Source organism: Rhipicephalus sanguineus, chromosome 2, assembly GCF_013339695.2.
Source record: "Rhipicephalus sanguineus isolate Rsan-2018 chromosome 2, BIME_Rsan_1.4, whole genome shotgun sequence".
In the NCBI taxonomy this organism is placed as follows: domain Eukaryota; kingdom Metazoa; phylum Arthropoda; class Arachnida; order Ixodida; family Ixodidae; genus Rhipicephalus; species Rhipicephalus sanguineus.
The window spans coordinates 86,801,572-86,820,138 of record NC_051177.1 but is presented as its reverse complement, the minus strand read 5'-3'; the positions used below and the strand labels follow the sequence as shown (position 1 = coordinate 86,820,138).

Below are 18,567 nucleotides of genomic sequence, written 5' to 3'. Positions count from 1 at the left end.
ACCTACGCGATAACAAAATCAGAACACAGGACCGTGGCTCTGTAATTTTGTGGCCTTGATCCATCGCGTTAAAGCGCTTCTTTTGTTTCTTGCGATGTAGTACTCCGGTGTCATGCAAAAAAAAAGCATACTAAAATTTCGAAGGGGCTACTGCTGTCGCGGGTCACAACGCACCTGGTTCATTTAATAAATACGCGCGTACGGACCGTATAGTTAGAGTGCTGGCATGACTGCCGACATCTAAAAACTTAACTGACAATCATTCAGGGTTATTGCTCACGTTGCCGCGGCCCTGAAAAGCAATAAATGAAAATGTACGCCAGCTTTCTTTTGTCGCATGCTAATTTTCCATGCTTTCTGGTGATACGTATTTCGGATGATACGAATATTTTTGGTGGTCCCGTGAGATTCGTATCACCGAGGTCTCACTATATATATATATATATATATATATATATATATATATATATATATATATATATATATATATAATGAGAGAGAGAGAAAGAGGGAGAAGAACTTGTTAGGGGAAATGTGGAGAGGTCAGGCTGACGTAATAAGCTGCGTCAAAATACAGCGCGCAGCGATGGCGTTTCAGCAGTAACTGCCAAAACCGATGTCGAGGCCATGCTTTCGAGGTCTGTTTGGACTGGGAGCTCGTCGTAGAGACAGAAATACGTCATAGCCACCATGTTTGGGACGTCATCTGTAGTCCTTTATGATGCTGCTATGATCAGAGGAAAAGCGTACGTGATTACAAGGATATCGGAATTGTTTGTTTAGAAGGCTACTATATAAGGACTTACCGAAAGACTTAACGAAATATTATACCGGAACCTCGATGGCCGGCATCGACCACATGATGTAGCTTTTTAATGGACAAGTTCAAAGACAAGCATAATAAATGTTAGCCTGAGCTTGCCGCGCACAGTGCGTCAAACAGTGGCCAGGTAAACAAAAAAAAAGGACATAAACATACCTCGTCGTTCCACAGAGAAAGCGTTGCACTTGTGCCTCAACTTGCATACCTCGATGGTTACTGTTAGTGTGCGACTGTTCCGGTGGGGGTCAACAAAGATTCTGACAACGATAACACTGTGAGGCGCGATAATTCTCGTCCGATCCGCACGGGAAGGCTAATAACAGGACGGGCGCAGGGTTTGTCGGTGTGCACTGTTTCGACGTTCCGGCTCGACTGCGTAGTTGCTCGCTCGCTCGACTGAAGCCGTCGACTCCGGGGTGCGCCGTGTTGACGAGCAACTAGAATGCTCGCTATTCATTGAGACGACGACGACGACGACGGGAAGTTATGCTCCGCAAGGCGACCTTGCGCCTCCGCCGAATGCATGGCAGTCAAAGCTCGGCGGGGTGCCTTCCCGCTGTGACGTCACCAGTATAGCGGAGCTCGCACGGACGAAGACGTCGGAGGAAGGGAGTGGTGCGTGTCGTGTCGGAGCGGCGGGCATTTTCCAAGGTTGCGATGCGCCGGCGCGAGGGAGCAAAACCGACGACGCCGTTCGAATGTGAAATACGGTCGCCTCCTCCACCATATGACGTCGAGGGAAACGCAACAACCGGGCCCGTCAGCGTGTAACGCCAGGGTCCGTATGAACACTATGCGTCGGCTGCACGAAGAGTTATAAGCCTGGGAGCCTCTGGAACGACCATGTATGGTAATGGGTGATGAAACGGCGGCTAGCTCGGTGAAATGTAAGAACGGCGAAGCGATGTGTGGTGGCGGTGGTGAAGTGTCGTAAATGCTGGCGTGCGTCTGGATTCCGTTTGCTGGCTGTCGCTACGATATTTCACTTTCTCACTCGCTCTCTCTGTCTCTCGCGAGGCTAAACCCAGGGACACTCTTTAAGAAGTATTTTGGCTGCAATTGCATCCAATACCTGATCACTTCATTTCATCTGATGTAATGTGCGACAGTGAAGCTTTGATGGCAACAAATCGCGATGACTCAGCTGCCACTGCCGTTTCCACAGAAGTATAAATGACTGTTTTTGCAAACACGACTGTTGAAGTTAGGAGTGCGGCAGTTAACAATTTGCAAGTGCCTAATGATCTGCTGTGAGGACATCTTGGCGAACCTTTACGTTATGTGCGGACATTTCGTTTGCGTGAGTATTTGCGTTTTGTGAACTTTCCTGTCGAGTAAACATTCGTTTGCAATGAAGCACTGGGTTACTAAGTACGTGACTGTTCGTCCATGTGTCCATTTGCATTGTTTTGCGATTGGGCACTGCTTGACGCCGTCAGCTATTATGCAATAGGAGTAGCCGGTGCCACACGCCGGCGTCAACTTCTCGTATTATAAGTCTAATAAAAAAAAAAGTATTGTGAGGACGGCCGCACTTGGAATCGGGTGTAACAAATGGTGATTTTTTTTTACATAATTGTGCATTCTTCATAAATTGAATAGCTTTGCTGTTCAGGAGTTTGGATAAGTTGTTTCTACAGCGAGCAGACGTTAACGCCAAACTTCTAGCTATTCGTGTACTGCCCAAAACAACATGTCCGAAAATCCGAAACAGAAAATGCCCGAATGGAAAGACTATATATTCACTTTACCGCCAGTGCAATCATAAACTAACCATTATAGCACAAAAAAGAAATCCAACAGGAGAATTATTTTGTTTCGAGCTCTAGTAATGCTAAAGCAATGAATTTATTCGCGTCTTGAACTGAGGAAGACTTCGAATGTAACGCCAGGCCACGTAAGCAGCGCGATATATTCGTAAAGAGGACGTTTTCACATTTTAAGTGAAATCATCAAGTAAACTGATAAACAACGAGCGTTGTATTCACTAGTCACCAACTAGCGTTACCCACCGCGGTGTTCCATTGGTTAAGGTGCTCGACTGCCGACCCGAAGGTCGCGGGATCGAATCCCGGCCGCGGCGGCCGCATTTCCGATGGAGGCGCACATGCTTGAGACCCGTGTACTTAGATTTAGGTGCACGTTAAAGAACCCCAGGTGGTCTAAATTTTCGGAGCCCTCCACTATGGCGTCCCTCATAATCATATCCTGGTTTTGGGACGTTAAACCGCAACAATTATTATTATTATTACCAACGAGCGTTGTCATTCACTTGTCATTGTCATATATATGCATATGCTCATCGTCACTGTCACCAAGTCATCAGCACGGCTATTCTGACTAAAAGGTCAAAGTACGAATATTGAACACAAAACAAACACGAAAGTTAGAGAACAGGCGAGGTGGCTACACTATGATGCAATCGAAATGCAAGCAAACTCAGTGTCTCCCTTTCTGTATAGCTTGTGGAGCTTATGTGCGAGTAGGGTGTTTCCTTTTTTAGAAAATCCAGAACTTTTAGGTACCACCTGCGAATATATATTGCATTATTGTAGCCCTTCAGCTCGATTACACGAATCGGCCGTCATAACTAGCGTGAAATATTCATCAATGTAATCGGCTCATTAACAAATAATTACGGATATACTCATTAACTCATAATTTCCTTACAGCGACACCGGCTGTCTCGGCGATCCAGCTCGCGTCACTTTCACAAACTAGAACAACAGTGCATTTTCACCGCAAGTATGTTGGCGTATACATGCATTACGAAATACGCGCCATACTCAGGTTTCCTTTAAAGTGGCTATTCCTTGCAAGGTCGCCAACAACAATCCAATCGCAATCCTAAGTAATCGAAAAGTTCATAAGTGAACATTTAACTTAGTGGCTCATTTATTTAGATTTTCTGTACAAGTACACTCTTAAAAAAAAGTTTGTAAAAAGGTAGTAACTGGTCGGAAAATGTTAGTAACAGCCACTGTTACTAACTTTTTGAGGCAGTTACTATTTATTAGCTCGAAAGTAGCAGGCATGTTGTTACTACCTATGGTGGCCAAGTTACTAACTCAAGTTAGTAACAAAATCTACTACTTGTAACACGTCTGAGCGCTGGTAAAAAATGCATTTGTTCGCAGATTGAAATGTTTTAATAACTTTTTGCAATTTATCCACTCGTGCCTTATCAGCGTCTTCCCTTCCATTCTATATAATTTGTACGACCAACATTTATACAGGAATTTATATTTAAATCAAAACGCATGTCGCCCGAAATTTTATACAGTCGCATTAATCGTTCATTTGTTCCTCTGGTTACGACGTTCGCCTTCTGATTTTGGGCGAACGTCAATCTTTCAAGATTGACGTCATCGACGTGATAGCCGGCATGGCAGCTGTAATGGAGCTGTACTGGATACTGGACATCAAGTATTCTGATTACAATAAGAATACACTAGCTCTTCTCGAGCACTTTTGTGGGCTCCCAAGTGTGCCAAAATCGCCACTCCTTCTAAGGGCGATTTCATCTATTAAGGGTGGACCTACAGCATGACGCAATGATCACCTAATAAAGATTTAAATGTGCACACTCATCAAATGCTGCAAGTTCTTTTGTCCTTATTGCTTCTCAGACGATGAAACCTGTGATTTTCGTCATGTCTGCAGAAAACCTTTGACCAACAACATGCACCAGAGCGCCTGTTGTCGGGCTACAACTGACCAATACTCTGATTACTACATAATCATCTCATTATCTGCGGATTCCTGCACTGCAGAGTGCACTCACAGCAGTTAGTGAGAGTAGTGTATATAATATCTGCCACTTCCAATAATCGGGCTCAATTCGGCCATACACTAATGTCATCTGCCACAGCAGACTTGAAAGTTCTCTGTTGCCTAAATTAAAGTACTCCACATACGTATGAACGAATTAATAAGTATGCGTGACACATATACAGCGCCGGTCGTCGTTCGCTTTCTAGATAGCGCCGTTGTTCAAAAAATATCTAGAACGTTCACCTTTTTTTTTTTCGTATATATTTACAGGAGTCACGCCTGCAGTAGCCGCATTTAAAATACAAGCAGCTACATCCCGCGTCGCCTGATCCGTCTTCGAAAACACGCCTTCGATGACAAGAGTTGAACAATAGATCAATTGTTTCCCGTTGTTTTTCTGTCCTTTTTGCTTCTGCATGCCGGGGCATATTTGAGCACGCCTATACGTTCGACGCAAGTGTGACGCATGTTGCGACGTCACGGAGATGCGCTCGTCACGCAGATGTGTGCGTAGGCAACTGCTACCTTGAGTCAGCGTTTTTTCTTGCTTTTTCTTTCTTTGAAAGACAGCGTCACGATGATATTTCCATTATGTGTCACTAACTCTACGTCACGGCTGGTGATGCCAGAGCGCAATAAGCAACAGAACGGATCTCACTGCTAAGTTTCGTTTTCTTTATTTCTTTCTTTTTTTCTTTGTTTTTGTCCCACTCTTATTTCTCTCTCTCTCTCGGGAGAGAGAGAGAGAAGGGAGGGGGGGGAGAGAGAGAGACCGATCCCTCCCAAAATTTTCGCCTGCCCCCTACACCGGGTGCCCCTGTGAGCGACTACAGTGACGTGAGCACCAACATTACAAATTGTGACTGTGTGAGACTGTGCTCCGTGCGACATATGTTGTATGTGTCTCCATATAGGCGTGCGAATAAGGGGGGTAGGGCGACCCTCCCCAGTCATCTAACGGGATGGGGAGGGGGGGGGGGACAAATCTGCCCCATTCATTGACTCAGTTGGACCTGTACAGTCATTGTTTCAAGAGCAGGGTTATGGCCGTGCAAGTTTCTGAGAGAGAGATACGAAGAGGCAAGGCAGGAAGGTTAACCAAGCTTTGGCTCGGTTGGCTACCCTACACTTGGGGTGGGGGAAGGGGGAATAATAGAAAGGAAAGGGTAAAGAAGAAAGAAGAAGATTAAGAACGAGATTCTGAAGACAATGCACTGGCTGTGGAGCTGACAGAGGGTGTTACCAGGCGCTCTATTTGAACCACTGAGACGCACTTGACGACTAAGAGAGAGAGAGATCATACGGGAAGATTTTAATATGATTTCGACACCGGATGGAAGACTGCGCGCTTTCGGCGAGATGGCGCGACCGTGTCTGGGAGACGGCGTGGCGCTGAGCCAGCTGTTTTCACCGCCTTCCTCGCTTCGTTCCAACTCTGGCGCGACTTCGTCGGCCGACCTTTCATACTGCACGTGCCCTTGACACACGAGCTGGCGCAAGCGACCTCAAGCGCCAGGGCCCGAAGGGTTCCGTCCTTGCACCCGGTCATTTGCGCAAGCGCGTTGGCATGCTCGACACTCGCAGTTTCAGACCCCATGCCGCATGCTTCGAAACTTTCTGTGTTGTGTTCACTTTAAACGGTGGCAAGACACCCAAAAGGTTTTCCTTTCTTTCTTTACCTTTCCATCTGTTTGTGACAAAACTTTTACGAAAGCGCGTACCTTGATGGAACTGCTTTATCAAGCGATTTGAGTGCGCAGCCTGTAAATTATAACAGGCACGTTCTTGGCGCTGCCATGCTTATTTCTTTTAGCTCCGTTTATTCCCCCTCGCTTGAGCATTATTTTCTAATACGCAACTTTAATTGCCATATATAATTGCGCAATGAAATGGCTACGCCCTCATAGGCGTGCGGGGGGGGGGGGGTCTATGCCTTCCCTATCTTTTTAGAAATAGTCAGCCGGATCTGTCCCGTCATTGCAAGGACAGATTTTTGACGATAATGGCGACGTAAAACCCCTGATGTTGCATTCCAAGAAACGTTTGCTTCGCATGTTTACTCTCGGAAAGCCAAGGACTGAAGGCAGGCCCTTGTGAGAAGCACGGCATCGCTTAATTTTCATTTTTCCATCCATTGTGAAGCGTAGCTCCTGCCAATGAGAGGAAAGGGGGTCGCTGCGATGAGCCCCCTCCTCCCCCCACCCAAATGGGGAACCCTGCGCACGCCTATGGCCCTCCTAACACTTTTCCTGGTTGAGCGTGTCTCCTGTCTTAAAAAGGAAGGACTGTTTCGCTGTAATATTCCACTTTAGAGCCTCTTTTTCAAACGGTCGCTTTGGCAGCCATTTACGTCACACGCCAGTCATTCAGTCATGACAAGGGCAGCTTCTTGCTGAGTGCCGCAAGGTGTGTCGCGTATAGTGCCGGAAAAAGGACTAACGAGAACTAGGACGCATCTTCTAAGCGGCCCTTTCCATCGCTTCTCGTACTGACAGCGGAAAAAGCCCGAGCGCCCCCTTTCTTTCCATGGACCTCAGCAAAAGCAAAGCCACAAATGTGCCATATCGTCGCCGTGCGTCCTTTCTCGATAAATATTGTCGCTCTCACCAACCCTTTCTTGCACTTTCACGCGACAGGCAGTGCAGAGTATATACGACCTGGGCGTCCGTGAGTTCTCCACGTCACTTTGCATACATCGCAATGTAGGTCAGGCGGCGCACCGCTTATCAGCGTCACAAGGGCTTCTCCCTCCAACGCTGACCTTGACGGCTCCGAGCTGTTATTAATATCCCCGAGTGAACGGTTAGAAGCGGGTTAACGGTGAAATGAGTTCCCTGGAAAACTACGAAGCGCAGCTCGCGTTCGCTTTCGACGGTGAGAAAGGGAGAACAGGTGCAGCTGAGCGCAAGCCATTCGGTGACGGCTGTACGATGGCACATCTCGGCATGAGACTCGCTACACAGCTAAACGTAGTCTAAGTACGTCTCTTCAACTGTGTGTTTGATAAACTCGAAAGATGTGTGACCTGCAGCTGCGGAGACAGTATAAGGGTACCCCATTTTCCCACTGTGTGAAATGGGGGGAGGGGGAGGGTTGTTAGAAGTATGAACTGGCTGTACACTGAGGGACGCGTACAAGATAAATCTGTCGCTGTTGTGACCATAATTATGATGCTTATGTGCGGTTCACTTGATTAGTATACTACATGTTTAGAAGGAAATTCAGCCGGTAATTCGCTCTGCTAAAGTATGCGGCCCGAGTGAAGCGGGAGGCGGGGAACACACCTTTGCGCCCTAGTTCTCCACTTTACTATCACAGGGGTGACACAAAAACTATACTCATACGAAGCATTTGTTTAGTAAGTGCTTCACGTATACATAACTTGCAACTACGTCACACCGCAAAACTCTGGGATACGATTTCGCGGCATGCGCCGCCATTACCGAGCACATGGCAGCAAACGACACCGACTCAAGCTGTGCGGCTCTCGCATTTCCCGTCAACGCTGCACATCGCAACGGCGATTTGTGCGATATTTGGCTGCTGCACGAGAAGTGTTAATCAATAATAGCAATAAAAAAGACAAGACACGGGGACGTACTGTTTGCCAAACACGATCACAAACACGTGCGACCACACGAAAGAGCTGTCCGAGAAGCTGAGCACATGGCTTATGCGCGCGTAAACAGGAAGGACCTCAGACGTTGCACAACGTTTGAGTGTGCGGGTGTCACTTCATAATAGGCAAGTTATGCTTCCGAATCTCGTCACCTTTTCGCCAAGTGTATCACCACGGAGTTATGCGCGAGGTGAATTTTTGTCGAAACGTGAAGCACCGAATTGAACACAGTGATCGCGCCTTGGTTTCCGGGACGACCTCTCAGCTCTTCGGTGAAACGAACCCCGACTGGGCGCCAAACATGTTATTGGGCCATGGTTTTATGCAGCAATCAGCGACGAAATCCGTGCAGTTTGACCGCCGCAAAATGCAGGCGGAGAAGAGCGCCGCTGTAGGTGACTCGTGCGAAGTTGTCTCAACCATTACGTGCGACACCACTGACGACACTGCAGGCTGCAGAATGTCCTGAACGATTCTCGCTCGCCATAAGCGCAAGGCACACTATCAAAACACGCGCACTACGCCGAACGAGCCGCGCACGAACGTAAGCACAGCGCGTTCACCGAGACGTATATGTGCTCGGTGATGGAGGACGGAAGACAGGAAGTGACGTCACTTGCAAGTTATGTATAGCAGGGCTTGCCGCGTATGGCTACATATACGGACAACGAAAAAAAAGAAAGGCTGCACTGAATTTCTTTTTTCGTAAAGAAGCGTAACACCTGAATTGTGGGAAAGTTACAGCGTTGTCGAGTTCTTTCATACGATCCACGGTATGTATCGCCGTACGGGCTTTCGTTCAAAACGGCCTTCTTGAACGCTACAAAAAAAAAAAACAAAACAAAAAAAAAAACTAATTGCACAGAGCTCCCATATCAGAGTCGGACGATAGGCAGTCCGTCAGGTAGTTGGCATCGCCTCGTATGGCGGTCATGTGTTTTAAATCATGCGTCCTGAGACAATGTCTGCGTTGTGTTAAACCAAACAAACAAGAAATATGAGTGATATTTGGGCTAGCGCCGCCACTGCTGAGACATTGGCCGAACACATCAGAGCGTTCTGCGCATCAGCTGGATGCCCGATATCCTAAGTGCCTGACTGAAGCAATCAACTGCAAACAAAGAACCAAAAGTAACGGATAGGGAAGGAAACAAAGCTGGCGGTACAGCATGCAGCTTGTTCGGCACGCAACCTTTCTCGGCACTTGTGCCATGCTTTCAGCTATACTACATGCTAAGTTCGACCTATTTCTAAGTCAACCATCTGCAAAGTAGCTTGCCAACAGGAAGCTGCCATCTACAGACTTCGATTCTTGCCCTTATTGTGGTCCGGAGGAGTATATGGCGAGGCGTGCTTGCATGTGCCGCGTTATTATGCATATCTCGCTTTCTTGCATAGCTTTTATATCTCAGACTAGAGAACCTGAACTTCGACGTTGTTGCCCAGGAAATTTCTCCGAGGCGGAGGCAGAAATAGTTAGTCAGAAAAAACAAGTTCGTTTAGTGACTCTAGAAATAGCAAGCGCACCCCGCTTCCCTTTTTTAAAGGCATACGTATCTGCCAGACAGGCAGCGCTTAACTTCCACGACAATCGCGAAATATATTCTTGAAGTTGTTATACAGCACGTGCCTTGCTAGAATAAATTTCGTGGCGACCTAATCGACTGATTGATACAGAAACGTGCCCGCCCTCTTTACACGGTTACGTCACCCAGAGGCACGGCAGCTGGAGCAATGAGGGACACCGCAGTGAAAGGCCATGGTATCACTCAGTTAAAGTGGTGTAATGCACGCCTACTATAGGCAAGTATGGTCACGCGACTGCCTTTGAAGTGACTGTCAAGCATATTACCACAAGCTAACCGTAAGATCACTTTGGTGCAAGTCAATATTTCGTGAACACGGGGCCTTTGTCCACGAGTTAACCAGCACAACATACTACGACGAAGAATACGAACGTGTGTGCGTGCTTTGTGGTGAAAAAACATCATAATCATAAGACCAGTGTTCGTTCTTCATCGTCTTCTCTTTGTGCTGGTCAACATGTGGGATGTCACGCCAACTTGCCGAAACCTAAGTACTCCTTAAAAAAAGGGAGTCTTGCATTCTCTAGGCATACAAGATGGCAGGCAGTTATTGCCACGACAAAGATTCCTTGTAGAAGTGTCGACTTATGCCTCCGCTGCTCGCCCACGAACGATCGTTTGAAGTCTTCAACATGCGAACCATTTGCCCACCAGAACGCGCATGTCTCAATCAGATCAGCAAGCATACTTTCAATCAATCTTCAGTGGTGGAAGACACGCCACATTCGTTTGTGACTTATATAGCTGTTGCATAACCTGTTCCTCTCCCACCAAGGAAACGTGCATCTGCATACCTTCAGAAGGTTCGAAAAGGTGGACCCCCTTATCCCAAACTGGTCCAGAATATATGTCGCATGTAAGCGAGTACAAAAGTGCGCTGACCTTGCGTCGTGGCAACGCGGGGCAGCAACAGCGTTAGCCGATCGCTTCGTGGCAAAGACCGGTTGACGACGACAAAAAGCGGCTGACGCAACTGTTACACAAGACGCCGTTCGACGCGTGCTTTCAAAGCTACGGAAACCCGAACATCCACGTGAATTCCGAGTCTGACTTGCGTCTCAAAGACGACTAAAATGACCCAGCCGTATGCGGGCAAACAATGCCCGCAAAGAGTCCTCGGTTTTCCTCGTATATACGAATGCAGCTGTTTCTGGGCGTTCGCAGGAAAGCGGCAGGCCAGCTACGCAGGCGCTCCCGTCACAAGGTTGTCTCGCGTTATGAATGGACTGCACGGCAACAACGAAGAATCGTAAGTGCAAGCGGTGTTGCCCAGAAGTCTACATCCCGCGCGCACCTTGCGACAGAAGAGGTAGCGAAATCGTGGCCTGGAAATATTCAACATGCGTCATTTATCAGGTTACACGCGTGTAGCACGAAACTGTGTCATCTGCGGCACCAAACCACGATCATTGCATACGCAACGCTAACACTTTGCACCAACTAGAACATCAGTCCAACGCCGATTTTCACCAGTAAATATGAACTCTGAGCTCGAGTTCAGGCGTATGTAGCAGGGAAGAAGAAACATTCTTGTAGTCTCTGTCCCAAATTTCATTCCTGGCCGACACTCGGACAGGCCTTTTTGCGAACCGCTTTTCCTTGTTTTTGACAGCAGTTACAACACGTCATACCGAGCTGGAAAACGAAGCTCCATCGCGACAACGTTGCCAGTAAAGAACAAGAGCAGTCGGACCTCACCTTCGTCCCTGTTGCAGGGGAGCCCTGTAGAGCTCCCAGAGAGCGGCGGAGCAGGCCGCCTCATCTTCGGAAGATGCTGGACCGCGCTGAAGCGACGGCGCCAAGTCCTGGCTCGGCTTGGACCATAGCTGTTCCGAGGTGGTAGAGGGCGTCAACGACGCCGGCTTAGGACGTCGCAGCAGGTCCGCCAGGGACTGCGCGAGCCTCCTGCTGCCCACGATCCTGCTACGGGTGCCCATCGGTGGCGGCGAATAGGCCTGGCGACGGCAGCGAAGAAGCGAAGAGCGGCTTGCGAACAGGTGCCCTCCCCGATACGCGGACGATATCCCCTGCTAGACTACGGATGAAGCCGGTGTCACAATCCCATGTCGTCGCTGGCACTCCGCGCGCGCCGGGGAGCTTTCCAGATAGAAGAGGAGGGAGACGACGTCATCCTATTCTTCTGCCAGGGCGCGCTCCGTGCACTGCAGTCTGTGGTGGAGGACGAAAAAAAAACTCTTCTGCCCGGGTGGGGATGGCTGGAGGCAAAGCAAAAAGCCCGACCGCCGGCCGCGGTCGCGCTTTTGGCTTCCTCGACGAGGCTGCGAGAGTGCGTATGAAGAAGGGCAGCACACGTGACTATCCAGCAGCCTGTGCGCCGATAGCGGGCACGTGAACAGCGGCTGCTTGCGTGTCAGGCCGTAGCGGCGGCGCAGACGTATCTGCACCGGCTGCCTCTCTTTCTCTCCTCTCAGCTGCCCGGTGAGATCGGCTGCGGCAGTCGAGCGAGGGAGAGCCGCATGAAACAAGAGCACGTACCCTTCCTCCTTTTCCGTAGCACGGATGCGGGTGTGAGGGCGCAGGTGAGAGCGGCCGTTCCTTCGGGAGAGGGCGAGAGGCAAACGAGATGTACTACGTCACGCGTGCACGTGCCGAGGAATGGACACGTTCCGCCGGAGACACGAGACTTTCCAGGGAAAGCGCGACGAGGTTAGTGGGAGGGTAGTCGACGAGATAGGACGAGAACGTTCTGCCGAACACCGGAAGTGCCCCGACGGCTGAACCACGGCCGTGGCATAACGAAACCTTTACACATGATCCTGCTAAGGCTAGGTGCGGAAATAACTGTCTAATCCGCTGTCAATGTAGCAGGAAGCTGGCTTGTGACAACTGTAGTGGTGGATAAGGGCTGTTCCTCTCGCAGCTCTTAAAGCACCCCCTGGTATCTTTCCGAGATCCAGAAGAATCTCCTAGACAACAGTCAGGGACGCGCACATCCGCGTGGGGCTTGGGGCGAAGAGAAAAAGATCTGAACGCGAGCGCCATACTTCTTTCTTTGAGGTCGTGGAAGATCTTGTGACCTCGAGCTCAGCAGCGCAGAGAAGTGCTAATAATGGCATTCCCCCCCATCCGCACACACACACATAAAGTATTCTATAACGATAATAATTTCTGGTGTTTTGGTGTTTCAAGAGCGCCGATATTATTACAAAGCACACCCTAGTGAGGGACCCTGGATTAATTTCGACACCTTGAGGTTCTTTAATGTGCACCTAAATCTAAGTACACGGGTGTTGCACTTCACCCCCATCGTAATGCGACCACCGAGGTCGAGAGTCGAATCCGCGCCCTCGAGCTTAACAGCGCAACACCTTCCTGATAAGTCACAAGTCTACCAGGCGGTTTTTCGGCTACCTACAATTATGCTGAAAAAACAATCATGCTAATATACGTGAATTTGAGGGGCAGTACTCCAAGTGATATTTTTTGGCAAAAAATTCCGTGATGCCGCGAGGTCACTTCGAGCTTTGCGCAAAAAAGTAAAACGGTGTCGTGCATATAATTCATACAAAATCTGCAAAGTATATTTCGCTCTTTCATGACGAAGACGGTCTATAAGTCTTCGTTTCTATACGAATTATTTTTTGCTATGAGGAAATATGGCAAAGTGTAGCATTTTTAATGTTTATTAGAAAACCCGATTCTTTCATGATGAATATATCCACATTTTCGGCTTCAGAGGTGCATATTACTAAGTGATAAAAATACTTCGGGAGAAAATAAGGCACAGATGTTGTGACAAAGTTGACAAAAATATTGTTTTGGCCTATATTGCGGCTTGAATTTCGCAGTGCAGAGGCCCAAGCAAAAATATGGCCTTTACATCACTATGTAGTATGTTTTGTTGTTAACTTATACAGAAAGCTTTGAAATAGTAATTTTTGTTTTAAGCAAGAAAAAAAAAGAAAAGGTTCTGAACAGCCGAAGGATGCGCGAAGTTTCTCTTCACTGAACAGCATGTTGGCACAGGATGCCAGCGGGAGCCATCTCTCACGATGTAATTATTCAACTGCTCGTCACAGATTTAAGCAATGCCGCTGTATGCATCATCACGCTGAAGTCAGTTACTCAGCAAGTGACGCAGAACTCTGCGATGGTCAAATAAATGAATAATAAAAGTTGAAAACGTCATTAGTGCTACCTATAACGTTACGCGTCCGTTTAGCAGTTAGACTTGATTAAAATGGGCCACCTGGAATTCTTTGGCGTGCTCGTAAATTCAAATACGCCAGCTTTCCTGCATTTGCACCGCCATCGGAACGCGACCATCGCGACTGGGTTCGAACCTGCGACCTCGAACATATAGCAAGACAGTGACATATAGACATTAAGCTACCGGGACGCGTTCCAATGACTTTGCTAAAATGCGCGCTCGTTGTGCACTGCTAGCACAATGATATACCCGAATAAGCAAATATAGATTGAACTACGATGGACTTTGCATATTATCTATATAGCTACGAGAAAAGATATGGAAATGTGTGCTGTGGACTTGCCAACAGTGCTCAAGTTCGATAAGCCGAGTGACGGTATCTAACAAAAATATTATTATTAGATACACAGCACAGCAAATTGCAACAACGTGAGTGTCAAACTTGGCGTTATGAGAGAAAAAACGAGCTTAACATGTGCCACGTTGCCAGCTGGCAATGCTCGCAGTGACAACGGGCAAAACGATAAGGGGTGCGTGGACGACCGTTGCAGCTAACACGCGTTGTGGAGCACGAACTTTGCCACTTCACTCGTGCTCAGGGAGCTATTTTTACTCCGGGGACCGAGCAACGTAATGCGGGTATCTGAGAGCAGAGCGCTTGCTATCCCTCGTGCCAACCACGATACGCACTCGCTGGGAAATCACACGATCGGAGCTTATCTCTTCACTCTGAACGATCGTGTATCGAGCCATGCAACCGATATAACGCACCTCTTACTGTAAGCAAATAACCAGCTATTAACACAACAGTATTTGGTGACGGCGCTTATCTTTGAATGGTCACGCACAACATGCCGTGTGTTGACCTAGCCTTGACCACAGAAACACGCCGGACGCGAACCACATTCGCGGTTTTGTGTGCGAAATTCAATGTCGTTACTAAGTTAACCAAGGGTTGGTGTTTTTAAGTAGTATTTGTTTGAAGCTGTATACCGCTATAGGCTCTACCACGTCGCGTCCGTGGACAAAAGAAGCGTAGAACAACAACTTTCGGCGAACCGATTAACTCCTCTAATCCAGCGTTTCTGCGTCGAAAAAGAAGTGTACATGGCGTATAAAAGTAAACATAAAGGTGTATAATTTCGCCGACATGGCAGAATGACGTGACCAATTTTTCCTCAAGGACAAGACAACTTGCATAAGAAACGAACATCATGCCATTTTTCGTACTTTCGAGACAACGGTGTTTCTCATGTACTACATGATTCCATTTGGAGACCGCCATTGGACGCAGTTGGCGAGGTAACATGCACCATGCGCAAGGGGAACACCGGGTTCTTTGAGTGTATCTCTTTTCATTCGCTCAATATAGTCAATAATGATAATATATAATTTCACCAGGTCACAGCTTCGATGGCTTCTGTCTTCACAGTAGTGGAAGGGCTGTGAATTTTTTTCGTTAGCAAGGGGACCCCTGTCACACGGCCACCACCGAACTTCGTTAAACTCCATCAATGTAAAAGGCAGGGAGGTTAACCAGTTTAGGAAAACCGGTTTGCTACCCTACATATGGGAACAGGGTGGAGGAGATTTAAAGGTGGAGAGGAAAGAGAGAGAGACAACGATAGCACATAACACAGCAGACACACAGTCAGTCACAGTCCGTCACTGTTGCGTGGTACGCGACATTACTGTCACAGCCGCTTGTCCAAGTCCGTGTCTCTTAGAAACCTCAGAAGTGCCTTCGTCGCCTTCAGCTGCGATGTCTGCTGTCGACGACGTGCAAGAATAGTTTCAACAGACATTTGTCTATTGTAAAGGTGCGCTAGAACGGATGCCAGTGACTGTCTCTGAACATTATATACCGGACAGTCGCACAGGATGCGGTGTAGCGTCTCCTCGCAACGATAGGCATCGCAAAGAGCGTTGTCGGCCATTCCAATGCGAAAGAAATAGGATTTCATAAATGCCACCCCCTAGCCATAAGCGATAAAGCAGTGTGGCCTCTCTTCGGCGGATTCCAGTTGGCATACAGAGATGCATCAAAAAGGACTCGTGGCGTTGACGATTGGTCCGTTTGGCTGCTTGGTGGGCACTATATCTCATGTGCGCAAGCCCTCGAAGAGTGCTGGCAGCGTCAGACCTTGAAAATGGTGTGGTATATCTTCCTGTGTGCTTTCAAGAGCTGCCTGAGCGGCAATATCGGCGTGTTCGTTCCCTATGAAGCTGCAGTGACTCGGCAGCCACTTAAACGGTACGTGGTGCCCTTTCTCATGTGAAGTATGGAGAAGACATCGAATTTCGAATACGAGCTGTTCGTATGGCCCGCGACGCAGAGCAGATAGCACATATTGTAGGGCTGTTTTTGAGTCGTTGAAGATCGACCATTGTCGAGGTGGTTCCCGATTGACCAAACAAAGTGCAGCGCGCAGAGCAGCTATAGTCGGATACAACTTAAGAAGGCAGGAGAGGCCCCGCCCAGACGACCGAAGCGCGGCTGCCGATCGCCTACGCGACTTAAGAAATAGTCCCGCTCATGCACGCGCCGATGTTCTCCGAAGGCGGAGCCACCGGCCATCTTGCTCATGACGTCAGTCCCGAGTGCGCGCCCATTGGTGCAGGCATATGTTCATCCGCCTTTGAGAAGGGAATGCCGCTGCCTTCTAAAGTTGTATCCGACTATAGTTCCGCAGCTGTCGACGTCGTGGGGTGGTCACTCCTAAGGCTGATGGTAATAGCTCTTGCTGAGACAACCACCGCACCGGACGAACACTGGAGGTTTGTGGAACCATCGGTATATACATGTACGCTGTCCGCATACCTCTCGTGCAAAAAAAAAAAGCAGAGGCCGTTGTTTCCGCACAGGTGACGACAGTTCAGATTTTTTCCCGTAAGGTCCACCGAAAGCTCTCAGGCAATGAATCAGGGTCATCACCTTTCCACATATACAGGGCGCCGCGTTCGCCTTGGTTATCACGCTTGCCTTGACATGGACAGCGTAATAAAATACTTTCGCAGATTGCTGTAACATCTTACTGCATCCGGTTGCTATCCTTACACCACGCCAAGTGCAAACGCGTGTTACAGTGAACCCTGATGAATTCCAGACATTCAGTTGTCGCGCTGATTGTGCGGCACAACGTTTTTTTAGAATTTGACTAGTCGGAAAGTTTTCTCCTGAGCGGGTGTCGAGGACAAAATATCGAGATAATCTTGCGGACCCTCGAAGAGACGAGGTGTTTATGCTGACAATGAAGCTCACCTTAAGGCAGCGGAACGACGCGATATTGCATTCTTTTACGCCTTTCTTGATAACGAGCATGTTTATTTGACAATCTTGTTTTAGAACACCACTTAGACGACATTTCACAACTTCGCAGCGTCAGAACGAACAACAAGCAGCGACAGCCCTGTCAGACTCTGCCATCAAGGACACGCTACATGGTATAATAATAAACAAAGCAGGGGCCCGAACTGCTGAAAACATAATGCGAGTTAAGGAACGTCTCCTGGTCACACAGTAATATCTCGAGAAGACGCAGCTTTACCATATTATTAGCGTCCTTCATGGTATGATCCATGGTGTTCACCCGATTCCCTTCTCCGGCTTGGAGTAGCAACAAGCCAAGGGCACTATACTGACTATACACTGTTGTGCCAGAGCACCTGACCGAACGGGGAAGCGAACAAACACCTGCACTTCGTTGGGAGTTCACGGCATCGCGGTCAGCGTTTGCCCTGCGACCAAGAAAAGGGCCAACTCCTGCTACCTGGAAGCAGGGATCAACCCCTGCATGCTTTGTCTGCAATCTCGGAAAACGGTGTCTTCGCCCAGCCGGCCCCGTCGACTGATGCCAGTCGTTCTTCCAAGCTACCCAGCTACGGAAAGCAGCATTCCTGAGGATGATGGAAAAGCTGCTCGACACCTGGGACCAAAGAGCCTCCCTGTCCACACCTGGGACCAAAGAGCCACCCTGTCAACAATGGAATGGTCCCCTATTTAAGACCGGGCTGGTCCGTTGTTGAGAGAGACGCCCCAGCCGACTTGGTCGAGCTTGCAGGCTCTGTACCGCTATAACCTGCTATAACCTGCTATAACCTGCTATAACCTGCTATAACCTGCTATTACCTGCTATACCTGCTATAAATGTTGTTACTGTTTTCTAAACGTTTTGCCTCCCTGCTCTGCTCCTCAGCGATAAGTCCGATCTTCGGCTACATCGGCTCGCCAGCCTCTCGGCTTTCATCGACACGCAACCCCCATTCCCAACAGTGGTGGCAGCGGTGGGATACCACGACCCCGTATCTCGAGCTGCTCACCCGAGGGCATACCTACTTCGTAACAACACTCAAGCTGCCCTCTCCGCCTTCCGCCTTTCTGCCATTAAAGCTTCTCTCCCTCTCTCCCTTTCTATTCAGTTGAAAACCAGAAATTCATACGGGGCCGTGTGAAGTACTTCAATATAAAACATCTCGCGCCGCGATTTTCTGCCTGACGCCTTAGGAGTCCCTCGATGACTTGATGACGTTTCGTGCTTTTCTCCAATGTCCTCACTTCTGTTTCAAATAGATCCAGTACTAGAATTAAGCATCG

The 18,567-nt window shown here is 48.4% G+C and overlaps 1 protein-coding gene across 3 annotated transcripts in view; it reads right to left on the bottom strand.

Annotated features, from left to right (window-relative positions):
- Window positions 1-18,567, bottom strand: part of LOC119383299 (nocturnin) — a 55,084-nt gene that overhangs the window by 11,774 nt on the left and 24,743 nt on the right. Inside the window, exon 1 of one of the 3 annotated variants that reach the window (XM_037651369.2) lies at window positions 11,501-12,180. The exons of 1 other annotated variant lie outside the window; for it this stretch is intronic. In XM_037651369.2, coding sequence (XP_037507297.1) covers window positions 11,501-11,739 — 239 coding nt within the window. In that variant the 5' untranslated portion in view covers window positions 11,740-12,180. Of the gene's footprint in view, window positions 1-979; window positions 1,042-11,500; window positions 12,181-18,567 lie in introns of those variants that run through there. One more of the 3 variants, XM_037651372.1, reaches the window with a different exon arrangement.